The 23,643-nt window shown below is 45.7% G+C and overlaps 3 protein-coding genes across 7 annotated transcripts; all 3 read left to right on the plus strand.

Moving 5' to 3' along the window:
* The first annotated feature begins 583 nt into the window (after positions 1-583).
* On the plus strand, positions 584-15,320 carry LOC139374641 (equilibrative nucleobase transporter 1-like). Of its 5 annotated transcripts, none has more exons than XM_071115679.1 (14): positions 608-1,199; positions 1,765-1,937; positions 2,051-2,194; positions 2,585-2,714; positions 7,769-7,815; positions 7,972-8,048; positions 8,153-8,245; positions 8,823-8,962; positions 9,111-9,298; positions 10,167-10,310; positions 10,608-10,715; positions 13,746-13,932; positions 14,227-14,350; positions 14,692-15,320. In XM_071115679.1, exons 4-14 carry the CDS (start codon positions 2,641-2,643, stop codon positions 14,803-14,805), a joined length of 1,296 nt encoding a protein of 431 aa, XP_070971780.1. In that variant the 5' UTR covers positions 608-1,199; positions 1,765-1,937; positions 2,051-2,194; positions 2,585-2,640; the 3' UTR covers positions 14,806-15,320. The 5 variants fall into 5 exon arrangements, with proteins under 5 accessions (XP_070971777.1, XP_070971780.1, XP_070971778.1 ...); XM_071115678.1 differs by having other exon boundaries at positions 615-1,199; positions 1,814-1,937; XM_071115676.1 differs by having other exon boundaries at positions 584-1,199; positions 1,814-2,194.
* A 454-nt stretch (positions 15,321-15,774) lies between these two features.
* On the plus strand, positions 15,775-19,163 carry LOC139374098 (uncharacterized). Its single transcript, XM_071115090.1, has 4 exons — positions 15,775-16,244; positions 16,336-16,439; positions 16,709-16,814; positions 18,101-19,163. The coding sequence occupies exons 1-4, from the start codon at positions 15,968-15,970 to the stop codon at positions 18,946-18,948; spliced, it is 1,335 nt and encodes a 444-aa protein (XP_070971191.1). The 5' UTR covers positions 15,775-15,967; the 3' UTR covers positions 18,949-19,163.
* Positions 19,164-19,702: 539 nt separating this feature from the next.
* Positions 19,703-23,637, plus strand: LOC139374649 (equilibrative nucleobase transporter 1-like). Its single transcript, XM_071115699.1, has 4 exons — positions 19,703-19,767; positions 20,353-21,562; positions 22,442-22,571; positions 23,074-23,637. The coding sequence occupies exons 2-4, from the start codon at positions 21,370-21,372 to the stop codon at positions 23,264-23,266; spliced, it is 516 nt and encodes a 171-aa protein (XP_070971800.1). The 5' UTR covers positions 19,703-19,767; positions 20,353-21,369; the 3' UTR covers positions 23,267-23,637.
* Positions 23,638-23,643: the final 6 nt, after the last annotated feature.

Consider the following 23,643-nt stretch of genomic DNA (forward strand, 5'->3'; position numbering starts at 1 on the left):
TGCTATGGACCAGAGCCAGAGGTAAACAAACAGATGCTATGGACCAGAGCTAGAGGTAAACAAACAGATGCTATGGACCAGACCTTGAGGTAAACAAACAGATGCTATGGACCAGAGCTAGAGGTAAACAAACAGATGCTATGGACCAGAGCCAGAGGTAAACAAACAGATGCTATGGACCAGAGCCAGAGGTAAACAAACAGATGCTATGGACCAGAGCCAGAGGTAAACAAACAGATGCTATGGACCAGAGCTAGAGGTAAACAAACAGAACTAACGTAAACCTTTGTAACCTGTTAGCAGTTAGTTCTGACAGCGGCTAGTAGATGAGACGACCTCTGACCTTGTCACAGCTCACAGCACTCCTCTGGTCTGGTTGGACTGTTGTGAAGGCAGACAGAGGAACTGCATGTGTGTCTTAGAGCAGGATCTTTGGGGATAAGGACGGTACAGCCACAGACAGACACACCACTGGGAGGAGCCAAGGCACTCCAATGAACTAATGAGAGCCTAAGTAGATGATGATTGACACACTGAAGCCCCCGCCCCCCTCCCTCCAGCCACTGCCAATAATGTGTCTGATAAAGGGTCAGGCCTTTCCTGTGTCAGCCTGCACATAGCTGCAACCAGGACACAACCTCAGACAGTGACTCCGCATAAAACTGCCAACTGGGACACCAGCCAACATGGAACACACTGAGGCATTCTCTCCAGCCGACAACATGGACTTTGGGAACCTGGCTTCAATCGGTGGGGGGGGCAGCCCCCACTGATTGGCAAGCAATTTAAACCAGTGAATCAGTTAGAACCAGTGAACCGGTTAGAACCAGTGAGCCAGTTAGAACTAGTGAATCAGTTAGAACCAGTGAGACAGTTAGAACCAGTGAACCAGTTTGAACCAGTGAACCAGTTAGAACCAGTGAACCAGTTAGAACCAGTGAGACAGTTAGAACCAGTGAATCAGTTAGAACCAGTGAGACAGTTAGAACCAGTGAACCAGTTAGAACCAGTGAACCAGTTAGAACCAGTGAACCAGTTACAACCAGTGAACCAGTTAGAACCAGTGAGTAAGTCAGATGAGTTGAACCAGTGAGCAGACAGAGAGAACTATGTGGTACTATAGAGACCAGAGAACTACGATGAACACTGTGTTCTGAGAGAGAAGACGACAGAGGCTTCCACTGTTGGCCCTTCTACAGGTAGAGTGTGTGTGTGTGTGCATAGTATGCATCTTGTGAGTATGTTTGCTTTTGTGCCCAGTGTATCTGGGTTAACAGTGTATTTGCTGTTAGATAGCAATACTATGTAACAGAGTTTCAGGAGCAGTGCCCTCTGTGCGTGTGTACTGTGTGTACTGTGTGTACTGTGTGTACTGTGTGTGAGAACCTAGTGCTATAGTGCCAGATGTAGTGAAAGAAAGGTTAAGGTTAATACTGGCTTTTTAATCCTGCCGAGTTCCTGATGGAACCCTATTCCCTATTTACTGAAGTGCACTACCAGGGCCAGGGCTGGTCAAAGGTAGTGCACTATATAGGGAATAGTATGCCGTTTGGGACACGGTTGTAGTAAACATGACGGACTCACCTGTGTTCTCTAACAGGCAGTCAGGCTGTCAGTAGTTCTATTCAAGGTCTAAGGTCTAGTTTGTGTTCATGTTCTACTAATTCTAGTCAATGCAGATCAACACGGTGAAGTGTGAGGTAAACTAGCTGCAGTGGGGTTCACTGCCCTCATTTATTTTAGTACTTCATATTTTGGAACTAGTCCCGCCTCATCTCCTCTTACTTTCCAAAAATACCCCTGGGGCTGAAAGGGGGCACCAATGCTGTGGTCAGAAATTGAGGGACCCACCACCACTACTACTACCGAGCTTCACCACCACCCCTCTGACCAGCAACACAAAGTCCCATAGGAGGAACCCGAAAGTGAAGCAGGAAGTAAGCGGCAGTGGCAGCAGCAAGCATGCTGGGATGTGGGGGCGGGGCCAAGCTGCGCCACAGTTTGACGGTGGCCTCGGGATTCGTTGAAAACCTGTGTTTCTCGGGGATAGCGTACGGCTGGGCGTCGCTGGTGTTCATCCTTAAGAACGACGGCTACTTCAGTGACCTCTGTGACATCACTGCCAACGCCACCGACCCCGGTGACATTATCACATTGTCAGGGGAGCGGCCCGGTGATAACATCATACAGTCAGGTGAGTCATGAGCTCGCACACACACGCTTTCTCTCTCTCACACACACAACCTCTTTCTCACACACACAACCTCTTTCTCACACACACAAAAGCGTCTGAAGCTCACAAAAAGCTCTCTCCCCTATCCCTCCTCTCTCTCTGAGACACCAGTAGACAGTATGAACAGTTCTCTCTCTCCCCCATCCCTCCTCTCTCTCTGAGACACCAGTAGACAGGATGAACAGTTCTCTCTGGTCTCTCCATCCATCTTTCCTTCTCGCCCTCTCTCCAATCCCAGCCCTCCATCTTTCTCTGTCTCAAAATGTAGTAGACAGGAGACAGGATGAACAGTTCTCTCTCTCCGACATCCCACCATCTCTCTCTCTCTCTCTCTCTCTCTCTCTCTCTCAGACTGTAGTGGCCAAGATGAACAGTTCTCTCTGGTCTTCACCGTCGCCTCCTTCTCCATGAACTTCCTGCGTTTTCCTCTGGGCTTCCTGTTCGACCACTTCGGCACCATGGCGACCAGGCTCCTGGCCACGTGAGAATGTTTTATTATTGTAAAAAAAAAATGTAATGCTGCCCATCATTTATTTTTGGTGGGTCAACTAACTGGTGAGTGTCGTTTTTACAACAATGGCTTTGTCTGAAATAGCACCCTATTCCCTATTAGTGTCCTACTGTTGACCAGAGACCTACACTATGAGCCCCGGTCTAAAGTAGTGCACCCTATTCCCTATTAGTGTCCTACTGTTGACCAGAGACCTACAGTATGAGCCCCGGTCTAAAGTAGTGCACCCTATTCCCTATTAGTGTCCTACTGTTGACCAGAGACCTACAGTATGAGCCCCGGTCTAAAGTAGTGCACTGGGACAGGGTGTGAAATGAATTTCCAGGTGAACCAAAAGGAGAGCAGTTGTTGATAAAAATCTATCAAAAATCTATCTGGTTTATTCCAAGAGTTCAGGGAGAACCTCCAGAACAGAAGCAGAGAACATTTCTAATGTTAATCACATTGTCACAGAAGATTCTGGAAACACCAGCCTGAGAGACTTGTAGGAATTCTCATCATCAGCTGCTACAGAATCACAGTGTCACAGAGACACAGTGTGTCTGGTTCCAAACCTGAACCACATTCAACACCAGCAGACATTTATACCGGCAGTTAAACAGGTCAAAGGTTGGGACGTCCCCACTGGGCACAGACGTCAGTTCAACGTCTAGTTTTCATTTACATTTGGTTGAGTTGTCAACTGACGTGAATTCAACGCTAAATCAATAACAAACCAAAACAATCACCACGTCGTTGGATTTCAGTAAAACGTTTGGGGTGACAATATATGACATAGTCTGACGTTGAAGACTTGTCAAATCCAATTCGTTTTCCACGTTGATTCAACGTCCATTACGTCGATAATTTGGCTTGAAATGATGTGGAAACAACATGGATTCAACCACTTTTTGTCCAGTGGGTCAGTACTTAGTTCCAACCGATAATTATAGACTAACAGGGTTAATTAAACATGGTTAACTCCTGTTTCCCTCCCCAAAGGAAAGCATCTGTCTGCGTCTTGCCGCACATAAAATCATGTTTATTACATATCAATCCATATCAACAGAAAATGAAATACAAGAAAATCATTTCTCCAATAATTTCCCATTACAGGCTGTCATTTCAGATACAGACAGGTGTGTTTATAGATTTTTCCGCTGACAATGATTTGATTTAATTGTTTAATTTTTAATTTCACCTTTATTTAACCAGGTAGACTAGTTGAGAACACCTTTATTTAACCAGGTAGGCTAGTTGAGAACACCTTTATTTAACCAGGTAGGCTAGTTGAGAACACCTTTATTTAACCAGGTAGGCTAGTTGAGAACACCTTTATTTAACCAGGTAGGCTAGTTGAGAACACCTTTATTTAACCAGGTAGGCTAGTTGAGAACACCTTTATTTAACCAGGTAGGCTAGTTGAGAACACCTTTATTTAACCAGGTAGGCTAGTTGAGAACACCTTTATTTAACCAGGTAGGCTAGTTGAGAACACCTTTATTTAACCAGGTAGGCTAGTTGAGAACACCTTTATTTAACCAGGTAGGCTAGTTGGGAACACCTTTATTTAACCAGGTAGGCTAGTTGAGAACACCTTTATTTAACCAGGTAGGCTAGTTGAGAACACCTTTATTTAACCAGGTAGGCTAGTTGAGAACACCTTTATTTAACCAGGTAGGCTAGTTGAGAACACCTTTATTTAACCAGGTAGGCTAGTTGAGAACACCTTTATTTAACCAGGTAGGCCAGTTGAGAACACCTTTATTTAACCAGGTAGGCCAGTTGAGAACACCTTTATTTAACCAGGTAGACTAGTTGAGAACACCTTTATTTAACCAGGTTGGCTAGTTGGGAACACCTTTATTTAACCAGGTAGGCTAGTTGAGAACACCTTTATTTAACCAGGTAGGCTAGTTGAGAACACCTTTATTTAACCAGGTAGGCTAGTTGGGAACACCTTTATTTAACCAGGTAGGCTAGTTGAGAACACCTTTATTTAACCAGGTAGGCTAGTTGAGAACACCTTTATTTAACCAGGTAGGCTAGTTGAGAACACCTTTATTTAACCAGGTAGGCTAGTTGAGAACACCTTTATTTAACCAGGTAGGCTAGTTGAGAACACCTTTATTTAACCAGGTAGGCTAGTTGAGAACACCTTTATTTAACCAGGTAGGCTAGTTGAGAACACCTTTATTTAACCAGGTAGGCTAGTTGAGAACACCTTTATTTAACCAGGTAGGCTAGTTGAGAACACCTTTATTTAACCAGGTAGGCTAGTTGAGAACACCTTTATTTAACCAGGTAGGCTAGTTGGGAACACCTTTATTTAACCAGGTAGGCTAGTTGAGAACACCTTTATTTAACCAGGTAGGCTAGTTGAGAACACCTTTATTTAACCAGGTAGGCTAGTTGAGAACACCTTTATTTAACCAGGTAGGCTAGTTGAGAACACCTTTATTTAACCAGGTAGGCTAGTTGAGAACACCTTTATTTAACCAGGTAGGCCAGTTGAGAACACCTTTATTTAACCAGGTAGGCCAGTTGAGAACACCTTTATTTAACCAGGTAGACTAGTTGAGAACACCTTTATTTAACCAGGTTGGCTAGTTGGGAACACCTTTATTTAACCAGGTAGGCTAGTTGAGAACACCTTTATTTAACCAGGTAGGCTAGTTGAGAACACCTTTATTTAACCAGGTAGGCTAGTTGAGAACACCTTTATTTAACCAGGTAGGCTAGTTGAGAACACCTTTATTTAACCAGGTAGGCTAGTTGAGAACACCTTTATTTAACCAGGTAGGCTAGTTGAGAACACCTTTATTTAACCAGGTAGGCTAGTTGAGAACACCTTTATTTAACCAGGTAGGCTAGTTGAGAACACCTTTATTTAACCAGGTAGGCTAGTTGAGAACACCTTTATTTAACCAGGTAGGCTAGTTGAGAACACCTTTATTTAACCAGGTAGGCTAGTTGAGAACACCTTTATTTAACCAGGTAGGCTAGTTGAGAACACCTTTATTTAACCAGGTAGGCTAGTTGAGAACACCTTTATTTAACCAGGTGGGCTAGTTGAGAACAAGTTCTCATTTGCAACTGCGACCTGGCCAAGAAAAAGCAAAGCAATTCGACACATACAACAACACAGTTACACATGGAATAAACAAAACATAGTCAATAATACAGTAGAACAAAAGAAAACAAAAAGTCTATATACAGTGAGTGCAAATGAGGTAAGATGAGGGAGGTAAGGCAATAAATAGGCCATGGTGGTGAGGTAATTACAATATAGCAATTAAACACTGGAATGGTAGATGTGCAGAAGATGAATGTGCAAGTAGAGATACTGGGGTGCAAAGGAGCAAAGGTGCAAAGGAGCAAGATAAATAAATACAGTATGGGGATGAGGTAGATAGATGGGCTGTTTACATGATGACAATGGTGATGGTATTTTCCACATTTTGTTACGTTACAGACTTACTCCAAAAATGTATTACATTGTTTTTCCCCCTCATCAATCTGCACACAATACCCCATAATGACAAAGCAAAAACTGTTTTTTGGAAATGTTTGCTAATCTATTCAAAATAAAAAACTGATATCACATTTACATAGTTATTCAGACCTTTTCTCAATACTTTGTTCAAGCACCTTTGGCATTGATTACAGCATTGAGTCTTCTTTGGTATGTCGCTACAAGCTTGGCACACCTGTATTTGGGGAGTTTCTCCCATTCTTCTCTGCAGATCCTCAAGCTCTGTCAGGGTGGATGGGGAGCATTGCGGCACAGCTTTTTTCAGGTCTCTTCAGACATTTTCGATCAGATTCATGTGTGGGCCACTTCATGACATTGAGACTTGTTCCGAAGCCACTCCTGCGTTGTCTTGGCTGTGTGCTTAGGGTCATTGTCCTGTTGCAAGGTGAACCTTCGCCCCAGTTTGAGGTCATGAGCACTCTGGAGCAGGTTTTCATCAAGGATCTCTCTGTACTTTGCTCCGTTCAGGTTTCCCTCAATCCTGACTGGTCTCCCAGTCCCTTCCCCTGAAAAACATCCCCACAGCATGATGCTGCCACCACCATGCTTCACTGTAGGGATGGTGCCAGGTTTCGTACAGATGTGACGCTTGGCATTCAGGCCAACATTTTGTTTCTCATGGTCTGAGAGTCTTTAGGTGCCTTTTGGCAAACTCCAAGCAGGATGTCATGTGCCTTTTACTGAGGAGTGGTTTCCGTCTGGCCACTCTACCATAATGGCCTAATTGGTGGAGTGCTGCAGAGATGGTTGTCCTTCTGAAAGATTCTCCCATCTTCACAGAGGAACTCTGGAGCTCTGTCAGAGTGACCATTGGGTTCTTGGTCACCTCCCTGACCAAGGCCCTTCTCCCCCGATTACTCAGTTTGGCCCGGGCGGCCAACTCTAGGAAGAGTCTTAGTGGTTCCAAACTTCTTCCATTTAAGATTGATGGCCAATGTGTTCTTGGGGACTTTAATGCTGCAGAATTTCTTTGTACCCTTCCACAGATCTGTGCCTTGACATAATCCTGTCTCTGAGCTCTTCAGACAATTCCTTCGACGTCATGGCTTGGTTTTTACTCTGACATGACCTGTCAACTGTGGGACCTTATATAGACAGGTGTGTGCCTTTCTAAATCATGTCCAGTCAATTTAATTTACCACAGGTGGACTCCAATCAAGTTGTAGAAACATCTCAAGGATGATCAATGGAAACAGGATACACCCGGTGCTCAATTTCGAGTCTCGTAGCAAAGGGTCTGAATACTTATGCAAATAAGGTATTTATTTTATTTCTAAAACCTGTTTTGACTTCATCATTATGGGGTATTGTGTGTAGATTGCTGAGGATTTAAAATATATATATTTTTTGAATAAGGCTGTGTGGTTAGCCAAGGGGTCTGAATACTAACCAAAAGCACTGTTTCTCTAAATCAATGTTATCATGACACCAAACCATCACAAAACTACCTATGCTCATACCCTCCCTCGCCCCTACCACCCTCCCTCCCTGCCTGTGTCTTCTTTTCTAGATGTCTGTACACCACGGGGACCTTGTTGATAACTGTCTCCAGTCCAGGTATTTTTATAACATATTGAAATGTCGGTTAGCGTGTCTTGACCTTCGGTCTTTAATTGACGTTTTTTGTTTTTTTTAAGAATTATTGCCTTGTCCTCACCCCCCCCCCCCCCCCCTCCACCCCACCCACCCCCTGCTTCTCTCTCTCACACACAGAGCAGTCAGCGTTGCTGTTTCCTGCCATCTCGTGCCTGATCACATCTGGAATGTTGTTCTACACCACCAATGCTCAAGTTGGTCTCTTTCAAAGCTACAGTCTGTCATCTCTATGTCATGACATGCATTTGGTCAACAGATGGTAAACTAGTGGTCATCTCTGTACCTCTGTCTTCTTAAGGTGGGGAACCTGTTCGACAGCCACCGTTCCACGGTCATATCGGTCTACGCCGGGGCCTTCGACTCCTCCGCCGCTGTCTTCCTCATCATCAAGGTAACACAGCATCTTCCTTATGACTATTCCTCAATGTGGGACAGGTTTCCTTATGACTATTCCTCAGTGTGGGACAGGTTTAATGAGGGTTTATACTGTTGAAAACCTCCTGACTTCCTGAATATTCCTCATTGTGGGACAGATTTAATGAGGGTCTGAACTGTTTAAAACCTTCTGACTTCCTGAATATTCCTCAATTTGGGACAGGTTTAATGAGGGTTTATACTGTTGAAAACCTTCTGACTTCCTGAATATTCCTCAATTTGGGACAGATTTCTGGTACTTGAACTGTTGCACAGTCAGCACCTGCTGTTTTCAGAAGGGACTACATCAACTGAAATGTAGCATCCTCTAGATGAAACATGAATCCAAACGGTCATTAATGATTTGCTTCTCCTTAATCTGACCTTTGACTGACTGCTTAATTCCATTGTGACAGATGCAAACTTAGCTCAGGCAAAAACATTAATGATTTAAGTAATCACTGATAATCAAAAGAGGTGAAGAAAGGATTCATACATGCTGTATATAACCTCTCCCTCTTCCTCCCTCTCTCTCTCTCTCTCTCTCTCTGAAGTTTTTGTATGAAAGAGGGGTCTCTTTCCACTCCTCCTTCCTCGTTCTCTCCGTCTGCAGCGTCATCCACGTCTTCCGGACGTTCTTCCTCATGCCCAAGACCCACATCCCCTACCCACTCCCCGACAGATACGCTTACGGGTCAGAAGAACTATGACTCCCACGATGCACCACCACACCACACAACCAGACTAACAGTCACCATGGTGACCGACCACTATGGAAGCCAAAAAGGACTGTCGCCGCCATGATTTTAAAGCGGTGACTCTGACTCAGCTCTTTGTGACAGGGTGAGCTGCGGTGGCCGGCGTTGGGAGAGAGGGGGAGATAGAGGAGAAAGGGACGGAGGAGGAGGAGAGAGAAAAGGAGATGTGAATGCCAAATATCAGAAGATTGCTGTGTTACAGAAGGCTGAGAGTGCCCCGCTGCAGTCGCAGGACAAAGCAGGACCTTCCAGACCCGATCAGCCTGAGAGAGGTAAGAAACCTGGTCTTCCCAGTCAATTCAAATAAATATAAAGGGCTTTATTGGCATGACATAGTCCTACATATTGTAAAAGTTACTAAAAAGCACTGAGAAAGTGAGCAATGTCATTCACTCACAGACACCTCATACAGCCACACAAGCATCATAGAATATTGCCCTAACCAACACCCAGTCTCTGTCCTCCTCCCTTCCTCCATTTCTCCCTCTCTCTCTGTCCTCCTGCCTTCCTCCATTTCTCCCTCTCTCTCTGTCCTCCTCCCGTCCTCCGTCTCTCTCTCTCTCTGTCCTCCTCCCTTCCTCCGTCTCCCTCTCTCTCTGTCCTTCACCCCCCTCCTTCTCTCTCTCTCTCTCTCTGTCCTTCACCCCCCTCCTTCTCTCTCTCTCCCTCTCTCTGTCCTTCACCCCCTCCTTTTCTCGCTCTCTCTGTCCTTTACCCCCTCCTTCTCTCTCTCTCTCCCTCTCTCTCTGTCCTTCACCCCACACCTTCTCTCTCTCTGTCTCTCTCTCTCTGTCCTTCACCCCTCCTTCTCTCTCTCTCCCTCTCTCTGTCCTTCACCCCCTCATTCTCTCTCTCTCTCCCTTCCTCTCTCTGTCCTTCACCCCCCTCCTTCTCTCTCTCTCTCTCTCTCTCTCCCTCTCTCTCTCTCTCTCTCTGTCCTTCACCCCTCTCTCTCTCTCTCTGTCCTTCACCCCTCTCTCTCTCTCTCTCTGTCCTTCACCCCTCTCTCTCTCTCTCTCTGTGTCCTTCACCCCACTCCTTCTCTCTCTCTGTCCTTCACCCCACTCATCTCTCTCTCTGTCCTTCACCCCCCTCTCTCTCTCTCTGTCCTTCACCCCCCTCCTTCTCTCTCTCTCTCAGTTACCAGTTTTAGGAGTTGTGTCCTGTCCTGGTTCTTCCTGTGGCACCTGGTCTGGGTGGCTGTCATGCAGTTCTGTCACTTCCTGTTCATCGCCACGGTGAACCCCATGCTCAACCGGCTGGCCAACAGAGACCAGACCTTGGGTAAAAAATAACAGAAAAACACAAATACAGCTATTTTTCTGCCTCTGTGTAGACTACTTCTCTAATTTAGTGGTTATCAATGCTGTTCTTTTCTCTCTCTCTCTCTTCCTCCGCCTGTCTCTTATTCTCTATCTCTACCCCCACCTTCTCTCTCTCTCTCTGTCTATCTCTGTCTCTCTATCTCTACCCCCACCTTCTCTCTCTCTCTCTGTCTGTCTCTGTCTCTCTATCTCTACCCCCACCTTCTCTCTCTCTCTCTCTCTCTCCTCTGTCTCTGTCTCTGTCTCTTTCTTTCAGTGAGTCAGTACACCAATGCCTTTGCCTTCACCCAGCTCTGTGGGGTCCTCTGTGGTCCCTGGAATGGCCTCATCATGGACAGACACAAGGGGAAGCCACTGGCTCCAGGTGGGTGACATCATAGACGTTAAGGGCAGGTGACAGTGTGGGCATTAGAATAAGATGGTATTGATAGACAACATTTACACACAGTCACAATGTTACCTGGTGATATGGTGCTGCTAGTGATAGACAACACATAGTCACAATGTTACCTGGTGATATGGTGCTGCTAGGGATCGACAACACATAGTCACAATGTTACCTGGTGATATGGTGCTGCTAGTGATCGACAACACATAGTCACAATGTTACCTGGTGATATGGTGCTGCTAGTGATCGACAACACATAGTCACAATGTTACCTGGTGATATGGTGCTGCTAGTGATCGACAACACACAGTCACAATGTTACCTGGTGATATGGTGCTGCTAGTGATAGACAACACATAGTCACAATGTTACCTGGTGATATGGTGCTGCTAGTGATAGACAACACATAGTCACAATGTTACCTGGTGATATGGTGCTGCTAGTGATCGACAACACATAGTCACAATGTTACCTGGTGATATGGTGCTGCTAGTGATAGACAACACATAGTCACAATGTTACCTGGTGATATGATGCTGCTAGTGATAGACAACACACAGTCACAATGTTACCTGGTGATATGGTGCTGCTAGTGATCGACAACACACAGTCACAATGTTACCTGGTGATATGGTGCTGCTAGTGATCGACAACACACAGTCACAATGTTACCTGGTGATATGGTGCTGCTAGTGATAGACAACACATAGTCACAATGTTACCTGGTGATATGGTGCTGCTAGTGATCGACAACACACAGTCACAATGTTACCTGGTGATATGGTGCTGCTAGTGATAGACAACATTTAGAGACAGAATACAGACAATGAAGTTTAAACAAAGTTTACATACATTATATCATTTATATTATAAACTGGCTGGTTTGAGCCCTGAATGCTGATTGGCAGACAGCCGTGATATATCAGACCGTATTCCATGGGTATGACAAAACCTGTATTTTTACGACTCTAATAACGTTGGTAACCAGTTTATAACAGCAATAAGGCACCTCAGGTTTGTGGTACATGGCCAATATACCACGGCTAAAGGCTGTACACAGGCACTCTGCGTTGCATCGTGTATAAGAACAGCGCTTAGCCGTGGTATATTGACCATATACCTCAAACCCCCTCGGGCCTTATTGCTTAATTAGGTGTCGTTAGGTGGCCATTTTGTGAAGTAGTCTGGCCTGACTGCTGGCTGTGGATCTGCAGTTGCACTTTGTGATAACTGTTGATTGGTTGATAAATTTATTGATTTCAAATCAAATCAAATGTATTTTTATAGCCCTTCGTACATCAGCTGATATCTCAAAGTGCTGTACAGAAACCCAGCCTAAAACCCCAAACAGCAAGCAATGCAGGTGTAGAAGCACGGTGTCTAGGAAAAACTCCCTAGAAAGGCCAAAACATAGGAAGAAACCTAGAGAGGAACCAGGCTATGTGGGGTGGCCAGTCCTCTTCTGGCTGTGCCAGGTGGAGATTATAACAGAACATGGCCAAGATGTTCAAATGTTCATAAATGACCAGCATGGTCAAATAATAATAATCACAGTAGCTGTCAAGGGTGCAGCAAGTCAGCACCTCAGGAGTAAATGTCAGTTGGCTTTTCATAGCCGATCATTAAGAGTATCTCTACCGCTCCTGCTGTCTCTTGAGAGTTGAAAACAGCAGGTCTGGGACAGATAGCACGTCCGGTGAACAGGTCAGGGTTCCATAGCCGCAGGCAGAACAGTTGAAACTGGAGCAGCAGCACGGCCAGGTGGACATCATGCTAGGTAGTCCTGAGGCATGGTCCTAGGGCTCAGGTCCTCCGAGAGAGAGAAAGAAAGAGAGAATTAGAGAGAGCATACTTAAATTCACACAAGACACCGGATAAGACAGGAGAAGTACTCCAGATACAACAGACTGACCCTAGCCCCCCGACACATAAACTACTGCAACATAAATACTGGAGGCTGAGAAATGAGGGGTCAGGAGACTCTGTGGCCCCATCCGATGATACCCCCGGACAGGGCCAAACAGGCAGGATATAACCCCACCCACTTTGCCAAAGCACAGCCCCCACACCACTAGAGGGATATCTTCAACCACCAACTTACCATCCTGAGACAAGGCAGAGTATAGCCCACAAAGATCTCCGCCACGGCACAACCCAAGGAGGGGGCGCCAACCCATACAGGAAGATCACGTCAGTGACTCAACCCACTCAAGTGACGCACCCCCCCTAGGGATGGCATGGAAGAGCACCAGTAAGCCAGTGACTCAGCCCCTGTAAAAGGGTTAGAGGCAGAGAATCCCAGTGGAGAGAGGGGAACCGGCCAGGCAGAGACAGCAAGGGCGGTTCGTTGCTCCAGAACCTTTTCGTTCACCTTCACACTCCTGGGCCAGACTACACTCAATCATATGACCCACTGAAGAGATGAGTTTTCAGTAAAGACTTAAAGGTTGAGACTGAGTCTGCGTCTTTCACATGGGTAGGCAGACCATTCCATAAAAATGGAGCTCTATAGGAGAAAGCCCTTCCTCCAGCTGTTTGCTTAGAAATTCTAGGGACAATTAGGAGACCTGCGTCTTGTGACCATAGCGTAGGTGTGGGTATGTACGACAGGACCAAATCGGAAAAATAGGTAGGAGCAAGCCCATGTAATGCTTTGTAGATTTAGATGGTGAATAAGTCCTGGAAAAGCTTACAGCTGTAGTTAAAGATGGACTCCATTTATTTAAACACAGTAGACCCAAGCAACAAGCAGTTAAAATGAAAGTCATAAGTATCTCAATCAACGTTTCATCCTCACCTACCTCTTTCTGTCTTTCCCATCCCTCCCTCACCTCTCTCCCGCCTCCCTCTGACACACTCTCCCTTCTCTCTCCCCAAAGGAGACGAAGCAAGAAGCCGACCTGTGCTCCTCCTCTCTCTTCCTCTCACCTCCCTCATTCACTCACTCTCTCTTCCACCTCTCTCTGACACACTCTCCTTTCTCTCTCCCCCTTTCTCTCCCGAAAGGAGAGACGAAGCAAGAAGCCGACCTGCGCTCCTCTTCTCTCTCCCTCTTCCTCACCTCCCTCCAGTGCCTCCTCTTCTACGTCTGCTTCTCCTCTCCTCTCCTTCCTCTCCAGTACCTCACCTTCATCCTGCAAGTCCTCAACAGTGCCTTCATCTATGGTGGACACCAAGCCTTCCTCACCATCGCGTACGTTCACACTGTGTGTGTGTGTTATGTCTCCTATCCTAAAGTACCCCCAGCCCCACCACCACAATTTAACCCTACCTCAACCACCATTTCTACTATTGCTTTTACCATCGAGGACCACTTTGGAAATAATCATTTTAATGAATACTTTCAAGTGATATCCTCTGGGTCCACATTGTACAGTTTGTTGTATATGTCTGTTACCCAAAATAAATTCAATTCAACAAAAGAAAACTCCACTAGTCATCCATTTGTTTAATCCGTCTGTCTCTTTTCCTCTCGTCTCCCCACCAGGTTTCCCGGCTGCCATTTTGGTAAGTTGTCTGGTCTGATAACATCTCTGTCAGCTGTGGTTCTGCTGCTCCAGTTCCCTGTTCTACACCTCATCAGAGAGTGGCTGCATGGAAACCCTATCTATGTGAGTCAGTCAGTCAACTTATTTTTCCTACAGAAAACAGTAGGGGCCTCATACCTGTGTAATGAACTAGGGTTATATACCTTTGAGTGTTTACCAAGCCTCTCATCGAGTACCCACTGTTGTTCTACGTATTTGGTGTATTCCAGAACTAACTGTTTCAACTAGTGAGTGGCTTGGTGATGACTAGATTGATGGAATCAGATGTGCTAGAACTGTAATACATTAAGTAAGTAGAATGGCTGGAGTACTGGAGAGGATGTTTTGGGAAACAGATAGACCACAGGCTCTGCACAAGGGGGGCTCATCTTTGTGTTCTTCTTCCCACCTCTCCTCTCCTCCAGGTGAATGTGGGTCTGACCCTCCTCACCTTCATCCACCCCCTCCACGTCCACCTCCACTGCCGCTCTCTAGCCAGTCAGAGGAGGGCTAGGACCGAACAGGAAGTGACAAACTAAGGGTCAAAGGTCACGTGCAACAGGCTGGTGGGGATGTGACGACAACCAACAACAGTAGTGGTGCGTCTCAATAGTCTAAAGTCGCTTCCTCTCCTTGTCTCCTTTCCTTTGATAACATTGATCTGATAAAATTGGTGGAAAACAGGGTCTGTGTCCCAAATAGTGCCCTATCCCCTACATGAGACATTACTTTTGATGGGCCCTGGTTAAAAGTAGTGCCCTATATTAGGGAATAGGGTGCATTGGGGCACAAAGAGGTGCCTCTGTAGGATGCCTTCCCTTCGCCATCTTGCTTTCACTTGTCCGATGTAGGTGAAGGAGACGAGACGAGGAGAGAAAGCATCTTTAGACTGTTGGGATGCATCCAGGACAATTGACACTACATCATGGACAATGCCACTGACTGTTCAAGGCAGGGCAAAGGAGGACAGTGACCAAAGTGAAGACCTACTGTAATGTGCGTGTTAACCTGTCTGATTGCAATAAAGAATACAACTAAACTGTGAAACAACAAAGTCCAAAGTATAGTTTAATTGATAAGTTTGAATGGTCAAAATATCAATCACAATGGGTTAAATATGTGGCTCCCAAGTGACGCAGCGGTCTAAGGCACTGCATCTCAGTGCTAGAGGCGTCACTACAGACCCTGGTTTGATCCCGGGCTGTATCACAACCGGCCGTGATCGGGAGTCCCATAGGGCGATACACAGTTGGCCCAGCGGCCTCTGGGTTAGGGGAGGGTTTAGGGGTAGGCCGTCATTGTAAATAATAATTTGTTCTTAACTGACTTGCCTAGTTAAATAAAGGTGAAATAAATACAATTTATAATATATATATATATATTATATATATATATATATAACCCTAACCCTATATATTAGGCGAGCCTGTAGAGCAGTTCTCAGCATGCGCCCCCAAAATTAATGCAACTCTCTCATGTACTTACGGTAAATTGAATGCGACGTCATCACGTCATGTTGCATTATTATTGTAGACACAGGAACAGGGATTTGTTAACCGCTATGATCTGAGGTTTAAACTACCCAACCAGGTGTCCACTTACAGGCCACAGTGTTTAAACATATTACAATTCAATATCGCTATTTTTCCCTTTAAAATTTGCCATTATCAATATCTAGCTAGCTAGGCTATTCTAGCTAGAATGTCGGAGACCGTAATGTTTCAGACGCAGTTGTCGTCCATCATGGAAGCTCTATCCACCGCCGCCATGGCGGAGATAACCAAACTGGTGGACGAGTACTCCGCGTTTTTACGTGGGGAACTGTCACGTAAAAAACACGACAACGAAATCCTGATGAAAAAGCTGAAAGTAGTTGAAAACCGGCACCGGAAAAGGACATCTACGATTGAACACGGCGGGGACGGAGTTGGCGCTGTGCTGCGCGAGAGACTTTGGAACGGGGGTTCCCTACCGCCCCGTACGTGTTTATGTATTTAGTTTTAAATGCTTGGTGATTTAAAATCGACAGTCGAAAATGAAGTAATGTGGTCCCTTCTCTTTCCATGCAGAAACCAACAGAGAACACAAGCCCGACCCAGTCTTTACGCAGCAGGGTTGCAGCAGCGAGTGGAGTAATGGACCCGCGGCGCGGGCGGGACTAAGGACGGACGAGGTAGTGTAGCCGCACATTACACTCTTTTGTTTTATCAGCAGTAAAATAGTTAATCGTGGGCATGGCATTGATATTATTTACAGCTGAATTATAAGGTATAATAATTTACATAAGGATTGATAAAACATTGTCAAAAACAGGCTAATAGGCTAGTATAGGGTAAAGGTATTAATGCATTACGCAGGCATACACGCAAGTACGTGTTTATGTAATTTGCCTCCCATTAACAATGCATTGATAACACTATCACCGTCTCTGTCCGTTAACAGACCACTGTAACAGACAAGACGGCTGAACCAGGTACCATCAAACAAGAGAGACTGGAGGAGGACGTCCCAGGGGAATGTGGTGCTCCAAATGAACTGAGGATGAATGGTGAGAGAGACAAACCACGTTTCCATCAACAGTTTTTATACAAGGAAAGTCATACCGAACTTTTTTTTTTATCACGATGGATGGAAACAGGAAGTTTCGGTACAATTTTCTAAATGCCAACAGATCATTTGTTCATTCGACATGGTGGGACCTTTTTGTCTGTAAAATGAATTATGCGAGAAGTTGGGATTGAAACGCCTCTGCGCCAATATTGAAATTATAACCGTCATATCGAGGTGAACTTGGAGTCACGTGATGATATGTTGTGTGTGGTCCTCCCACTACGACTCGGGAAATCATGCAGTTTATTAGGCTACAGATGAAATAACATGATGAACTTCAGGGTTGTGCTGCTCCTTTCCGATTAATATCATTGGTCTGATTCTGGGGATGCTTGACTGCCGTTTGACAAATATTCTAGCTCCATAATAATTTAGGTTTAAAGTTTTTTTCCAGCAATTCTACACATTTTGTAATGGGGTGCAGAGAATATTTTGCCGTTTTTAAATGTCATTTTCTTGCAATTCTTTACATTTTGCCATGTCTAATGTCTATTAATGTGATATTTGAGTGACCCAACAAAATCTATGGGCTAAAAAACCTAGCAAAAAAAATGTTTAGTTGATCTGGACATTTCTGACAAGTTATAAATAGCTCTCTAAGGTATGCAAGTGTAACGGCTAGTTAGTGTTTCAATCGGTGACGTCACTTGCTCTGAGACCTTGAAGTAGTGGTTCCCCTTGCTCTGCAAGAGCCGCGGCTTTTGTGGAGCGATGGATAAACGATGCTTCGTGAGTGACTGTTGTTGAAGTGTGCAGAGGGTCCCTGGTTCGCGCCCGGGTATGGGCGAGGGACGGTCTAAAGTTATACTGCTACACAATGACTGACATGACAAGAGGAAAGCTGATAATGTACCACCCAATTTAGAAGTTGCACCTTGTGCATTCTACTGTTTTAAGTTGAAAGCCAGACTGAGATCCTGTTTTTAAATCCGCAACAAGTCCGTTTGGTGGAAACACACCACTGGTGGGAAAATGCACATATTTTCTATGCAGATTTGAGAATATTCACATTAAATTGGATGGAAACCTAGCTACCGAGAGAGAAGGAAAGAGCTTAAATGAAATGAGGGAGGAAAAAAGGCCAAGTTCAAACATCCAGCCAGCAAAATGCAATATTGCATGGTTGGTGGTGGTGGTAGTGATGATGATGATGGTGGTGGTGAGGATGATGATGACATTGCCTTCTGTTTTCTATCCCGTGTTGTCCCCTCTCCTACATGTAAGCTCCTGAGCGTTCCACCACTCCACTGGTCGCCCGGCAACCGCATCCCACTGATCAGAGCAGTTTTGAGGAGGACTGGGGGTTCCAGAGTACACCACCAGGGGGTAGAGATGAGCTCAGTGACTCTATGGAACACAACATAGAAGTGGAACATAGAACTATGGGACACCACATAGAACTGGAACATAGAACTCTGGACCATGACCTCAGTAGCAGCTCTCACTGCCTTGACATGGAACAGCCTGTAGTAGTTGAGATCTGCCTCAAGAGGGAGCCAGAGAGCCCATGTCCAGACCTCAACCCACTACCGGGAGGAGAACCAGGCCTGGGGGTCGACCAGGGGGATCTGGGCCAAACGTACCCCGAGTATGCAGCACTGAACCTGGGGTACGGTGGCTACACAGACACCTCTGGTCTATTTTTCACCTACTCGTCAGAAAACCAACTACAACAACACACTTCCTCCTCGACAACGACCACAGACGATTACGCATTGTTCCCGGGGAAACACTCCGTCACCGTCATGCCCGGTCACCATGGAGACCAAAGAGGAAATGGTGGGACTGTCAGAATTCGAGCTCCCCTCAGTAAAGAGAAGGAGGGGAGGTTCGTATGCAAACATTGTGGGAAGGGTTTCCCCTACATCAGCTGCCTTAAGCGGCACGCCCTCAACCACACGAGAGAGAGGACGCATCACTGTTCCATGTGTGGGCGGAGCTTCATCAGACCCAGTCACCTGAGGAGGCATGAACTGCTGCACACGGGGGTCCGACCCTTCGCCTGCGCACTATGTGGACGCCACTTCTCGCATGGCGCACACCTCCGAGCTCACATGAAGACACACATGTGATGGAAGTGCCCTGTGTGTGTGTGACGTAATTGACTTCTTGTTTTACATATGATCTAAAGTTTTATGTGGAAAGACTTGAACCAGTTTTAAAAGGGGGGATTCCACGTCAATTCAACAGTTCAATACATACAGTAGACATCTGTTCTGTGGATTGGCCTTTATTGTAGCCTGCTGTGTTGCTAGGCAGTTTCTGAGTAAAATGCTGATGGTTGAGAGAGCTGCTTTCATTGGTCAAGTTACTTTTTAATTCCAGAAGATGAATTTTATTATTGCTGTCAAATCATATTCCAAGTTTGTATTTCCATTTTACAATTAATGACATTATCATCAGAAATCCCACACAGAGCTGTTCTTAGGCACAACACGGAGTGTCTGGACACAGCCCCTAGCCGTGGTATATTGGCCATATACCACAAACCCCCGAGGTGCCTTATTGCTGTTATAAACTGGTTACAAGTGTAATTAGAACAGGAAAAATAAATGTTTTGTCATACCCCTGGTATATGTCTAATATACCATGGCTTTCAGCCAATTAGCACTCAGGGCTCTACCACCCAGTTGATAATTAGATATAAGCAACTGGAGACAACTCACCACTCACCACCATATTTTGGTCCATGGACATGGTTCCAACATGGCCATTTAGCCAAGTCCCCAATGCCTGGCCAACGCTTGCACCATGAAGCGCAGGTGGAAAGACAGACAGCGAATGGACAGGCACATCGCGGCGCCTGCGCATAATGACGAGGTTTCTGTTTAGAGTTCTACCACAAATCAACAAGAGGATCGACATTAAACTAAGTGGGATCATTAAACAAGGTGAGTGGCTGGTATATAGGCTACAGCCTATGTATGGCATCGTTTTCATAGCCTACGATTTATGATCAATGCTGCATGGTTGAACTGTGGCCAGTGTAATAATTGTCATAAAAGTTGCTCTACCATAGCCATACACGTTTTTATTGTTTTATGACAGCACCGTGTCGTATACTGGCCAACGTCCCGCTATAACCTAACTATTTTACTGTCTATTGTTAGGCGTTTTGGCACCATACTATAGATTGCGCGCAAAGAAAACACAGTAATGCAATGACCGCATGGCGGATTAGTCTGTAGCTAATCTGATGTGGTTTACCGTTATAGGGCGAGTGTACTGTCTGTTGTAGTCTTCCCGCACTGTACTGTAGGCTCTAGCTCAGTGCACATTCTCATACCATAAGCGGATTTATTACGCTTTAGACCGTAGTCGATAGTCCCTAGACTGTATTATTCCGATTTCCGACCTTGTATTATAATTATTTATCCTTAAAGTGTTTGATGTGCACTATGTATTTTTATTATTAATTGTTATTGTATTATTACACTTGCCACGTGTTGTGATGCCTCTTTACTTGTATATTTTAGGGGGAAGATGAACAATCGCCTCTCTCAAAGCAAATGACAGGATCATTTATGAAATGGCAACAAAGGAATGAACAAAAGTCATGAGTTACACACTGAAGAAAAGAGAGGGAAATAAACACAAAGTGGAACAAAGTGGGCGGAAAGGAGAGGAAGTGAGAAAGAAAGAGGAAGAGAAACACATCTACTAGAGGGGCTATTAGAGCAACCGTTCATCAGTTTACACTGCAGGTTGAGGAACGTCACACTCCTCGTGGGTTTAACCACTAGGCCTACTATTTTGACAACTCGTGTTAGTGTGCTATGATCTCAAATTCTACTGCGGCCACCACTACCACTTCAAGAATGAGTTGTTTGAAACGTGTCATAAAACGTGTCATCTGTAACTTCTTCTGATACTGCAAGTCATTCTATAGACAGTCTAATGTTCTTCTACATTTAGATTTACATTTAGGTCGTTTAACAGAGGCTCTTATCCAGAGCAACACAAGTCTTCCATCCTAAAAAATACATTTAAAAAACTTGTTGAGAAGGGGAGTTAACCCGTATATTTTCTGATAAGTGCCGTTTGAATTGGAATGCCACGTCTTATCTCTCCCACCCAGCACTTCTTTCTAGTGATACAGCTAATTTTCAGCCAGACACTCTCAAATACTCAAAACAACTATCAAGAGGGACATAAAGGATAGAGAGAGGGAGAGAGAGAGCGAGGGAGGGAGAGAGCGAGAGAGGGAGAGAGAGAGAGCAAGGGAGAGAGCGAGGGAGAGAGCAAGGGAGAGAGAGAGCAAGGGAGAGAGCAAGGGAGATTGAGAGAGCGAGGGAGAGAGCGAGGGAGGGCGTATAGAAAAGTAAGACGAGTCAGAGGATAGAAAAAGGGTCTCTTTGAATACAGTCACCCACTAACCCCACATTAATAAGACAACAAGAACAGTCCTTTAAGTGACAGTTAAACAGGCAGCCAGCCAGTCAGAGCAAGGACTCAGTCAGCCAGCCAGTCAGCCAGCCTGTTAATCAGGGAGGATGCTGGGATGCGGTGGGGGTGGAGTGGGGTTGCGGTACAGGCTGACCCTGGCCACAGGGCTGGTGGAGTGTCTGTGTTTTGCCGGCGTGGTCTTCGGCTGGGCATCGCTGGTCTTCGTCCTGAAGACAGACGGATACTTCACTGACCTGTGTGTCAATCTGACTACTGGACCCAACAGTACAGTGGAAACAGGTGAGTAGTTCAATGCTATTCAGTTCAATATGACATAGAATACAATAGTATAGATTTGAATATAATAGAATATGAAGCACAGCTGAGGAGTTCATACTAGAAAACTGAAGGACCTGGATCTCTACTTCTATCTCTCTCTGTATTCATCTCTCTCTCTGCCCCATCCCCCCTCCCCCACGCTCTCTCTCCTCATCCATCCATATCTCTCTCTGCCCCATCCCCCCTCCCCCACGCTCTCTCTCCTCATCCATCCATATCTCTCTCTGCCCCATCCCCCCTCCCCCACGCTCTCTCTCCTCATCCATCCATATCTCTCTCTGCCCCATCCCCCCTCCCCCACGCTCTCTCTCCTCATCCATCCATCTCTCTCTGCCCCATCCCCCCTCCCCACGCTCTCTCTCCTCATCCATCCATATCTCTCTGCCCCATCCCCCCTCCCCCACGCTCTCTCTCCTCATCCATCCATCCATCTCTCTCTGCCCCATCCCCCCTCCCCCACGCTCTCTCTCCTCATCTCTCTTTCTCCATCTCTCTCTGCCCCATCCCCCCTCCCCCACGCTCTCTCTCCTCATCCATCCATCCATATCTCTCTCTCTGCCCCATCCCCCCTCCCCCACGCTCTCTCTCCTCATCCATCCATCCATCCATATCTCTCTCTCTGCCCCATCCCCCCTCCCCCACGCTCTCTCTCCTCATCCATCCATTCATCCATCCATATCTCTCTCTCTGCCCCATCCCCCCTCCCCACGCTCTCTCTCCTCATCCATCCATCCATCTCTCTCTCTCTCTCTCTCTCTGACTGTAGTGGACAGGATGAACAGTTCTCCCTGGTCTTCATCATCCCTAATCTCTCTCCCCATCCCTCCATCTCTCTCTCAGACTGTAGTGGACAGGATGAACAGTTCTCCCTGGTCTTCACCGTCACCTCCTTTATGAACAACTTCCTCACGCTTCCCAACGGATTCATCTTCGACCGCTTCGGCACCATGGCAACGAGGCTTCTGGGAATGTGAGTCTTTTTTCAACTACAGAAATCCAGGCTTCATTGCTAGGGCCCAGAGTTTTTCCTGCCCTGGTCAGGTAAGGATGGCAATATACCCATATACAATGTGATATATGGCATATCCATTGCAAATAATTCTTACAATGTCAACATTTAAAGAATATAACTAGGTCCTGACCTCTGACCAGTATTTCCAGGACATCCACAGAGTTTTATTTACACATAGTCAATTAATTACAATTCTTCAGTAAGTTTATACCTAGACCGTCGCCTAGACCAGAGAGCGAGAGAGTGACTGAGTCTAAAGGGGGTGGGAAGGTGAGGGTCCATTCCTGGTTTACTCAGTCATTGTTGTTGTAGAATATGTATGCATATTTTAAGCTTAGCTCTACAGGTTTATTGAGGTTGTCTTCTGACCCACTGAGAAATGTGTCACGACTAAAGTTTAACAGACCATAACCCACTGTGTGACACCTCTTTATCTACCTCTGCTCTGTATTCCCCTCAGATGTCTCTACACCACTGGTACACTGATGGTTGCCTTCTCCAGTTCAGGTGAACATAGACTGTACAGTAGAACGGTGGTTATTCAATCAGAACAGCTCTTGGTGTTCGTGTATTTGATAAATGAACAAAGACAATCAATCAAATGTATTTCTAAAGCTCTATTTACATCAGCAGATGACACAAAGGGCTTGTAAGGAAACCCAGCCTAAAACCCTAAACAGCAAGCAATGCAGATGTAGAAGCACAGTGGCTAGGAAAAACTCTCTAGAAAGGCCAAAACCTAGAGAGGAACCAGGCTCTGGCTGTTCCCGGTGGAAATTATAAGAGTACATGGCCATTAAGGCCAGATCGTTCTTCAAGATGTTCAAACGTTCATAGATGACCAGCAGGGTCAAATAATAATCACAGTGGTTGTAGAGGGTGCAACAGGTCAGCACCTCAGGAGTAAGTGTCAGTTGGCTTTTCATAGCCGAGCATTCAGAGGTCGAGAGAGAGAGAGACACCGGGAGAAGGAGAGAGAGGTCGAGAGAGAGACACCGGGAGAAGGAGAGAGAGAGGTCGAGAGAGAGAC

Source organism: Oncorhynchus clarkii, chromosome 19 (assembly GCF_045791955.1).
Source record: "Oncorhynchus clarkii lewisi isolate Uvic-CL-2024 chromosome 19, UVic_Ocla_1.0, whole genome shotgun sequence".
Taxonomy (NCBI): Eukaryota; Metazoa; Chordata; class Actinopteri; order Salmoniformes; family Salmonidae; genus Oncorhynchus; species Oncorhynchus clarkii.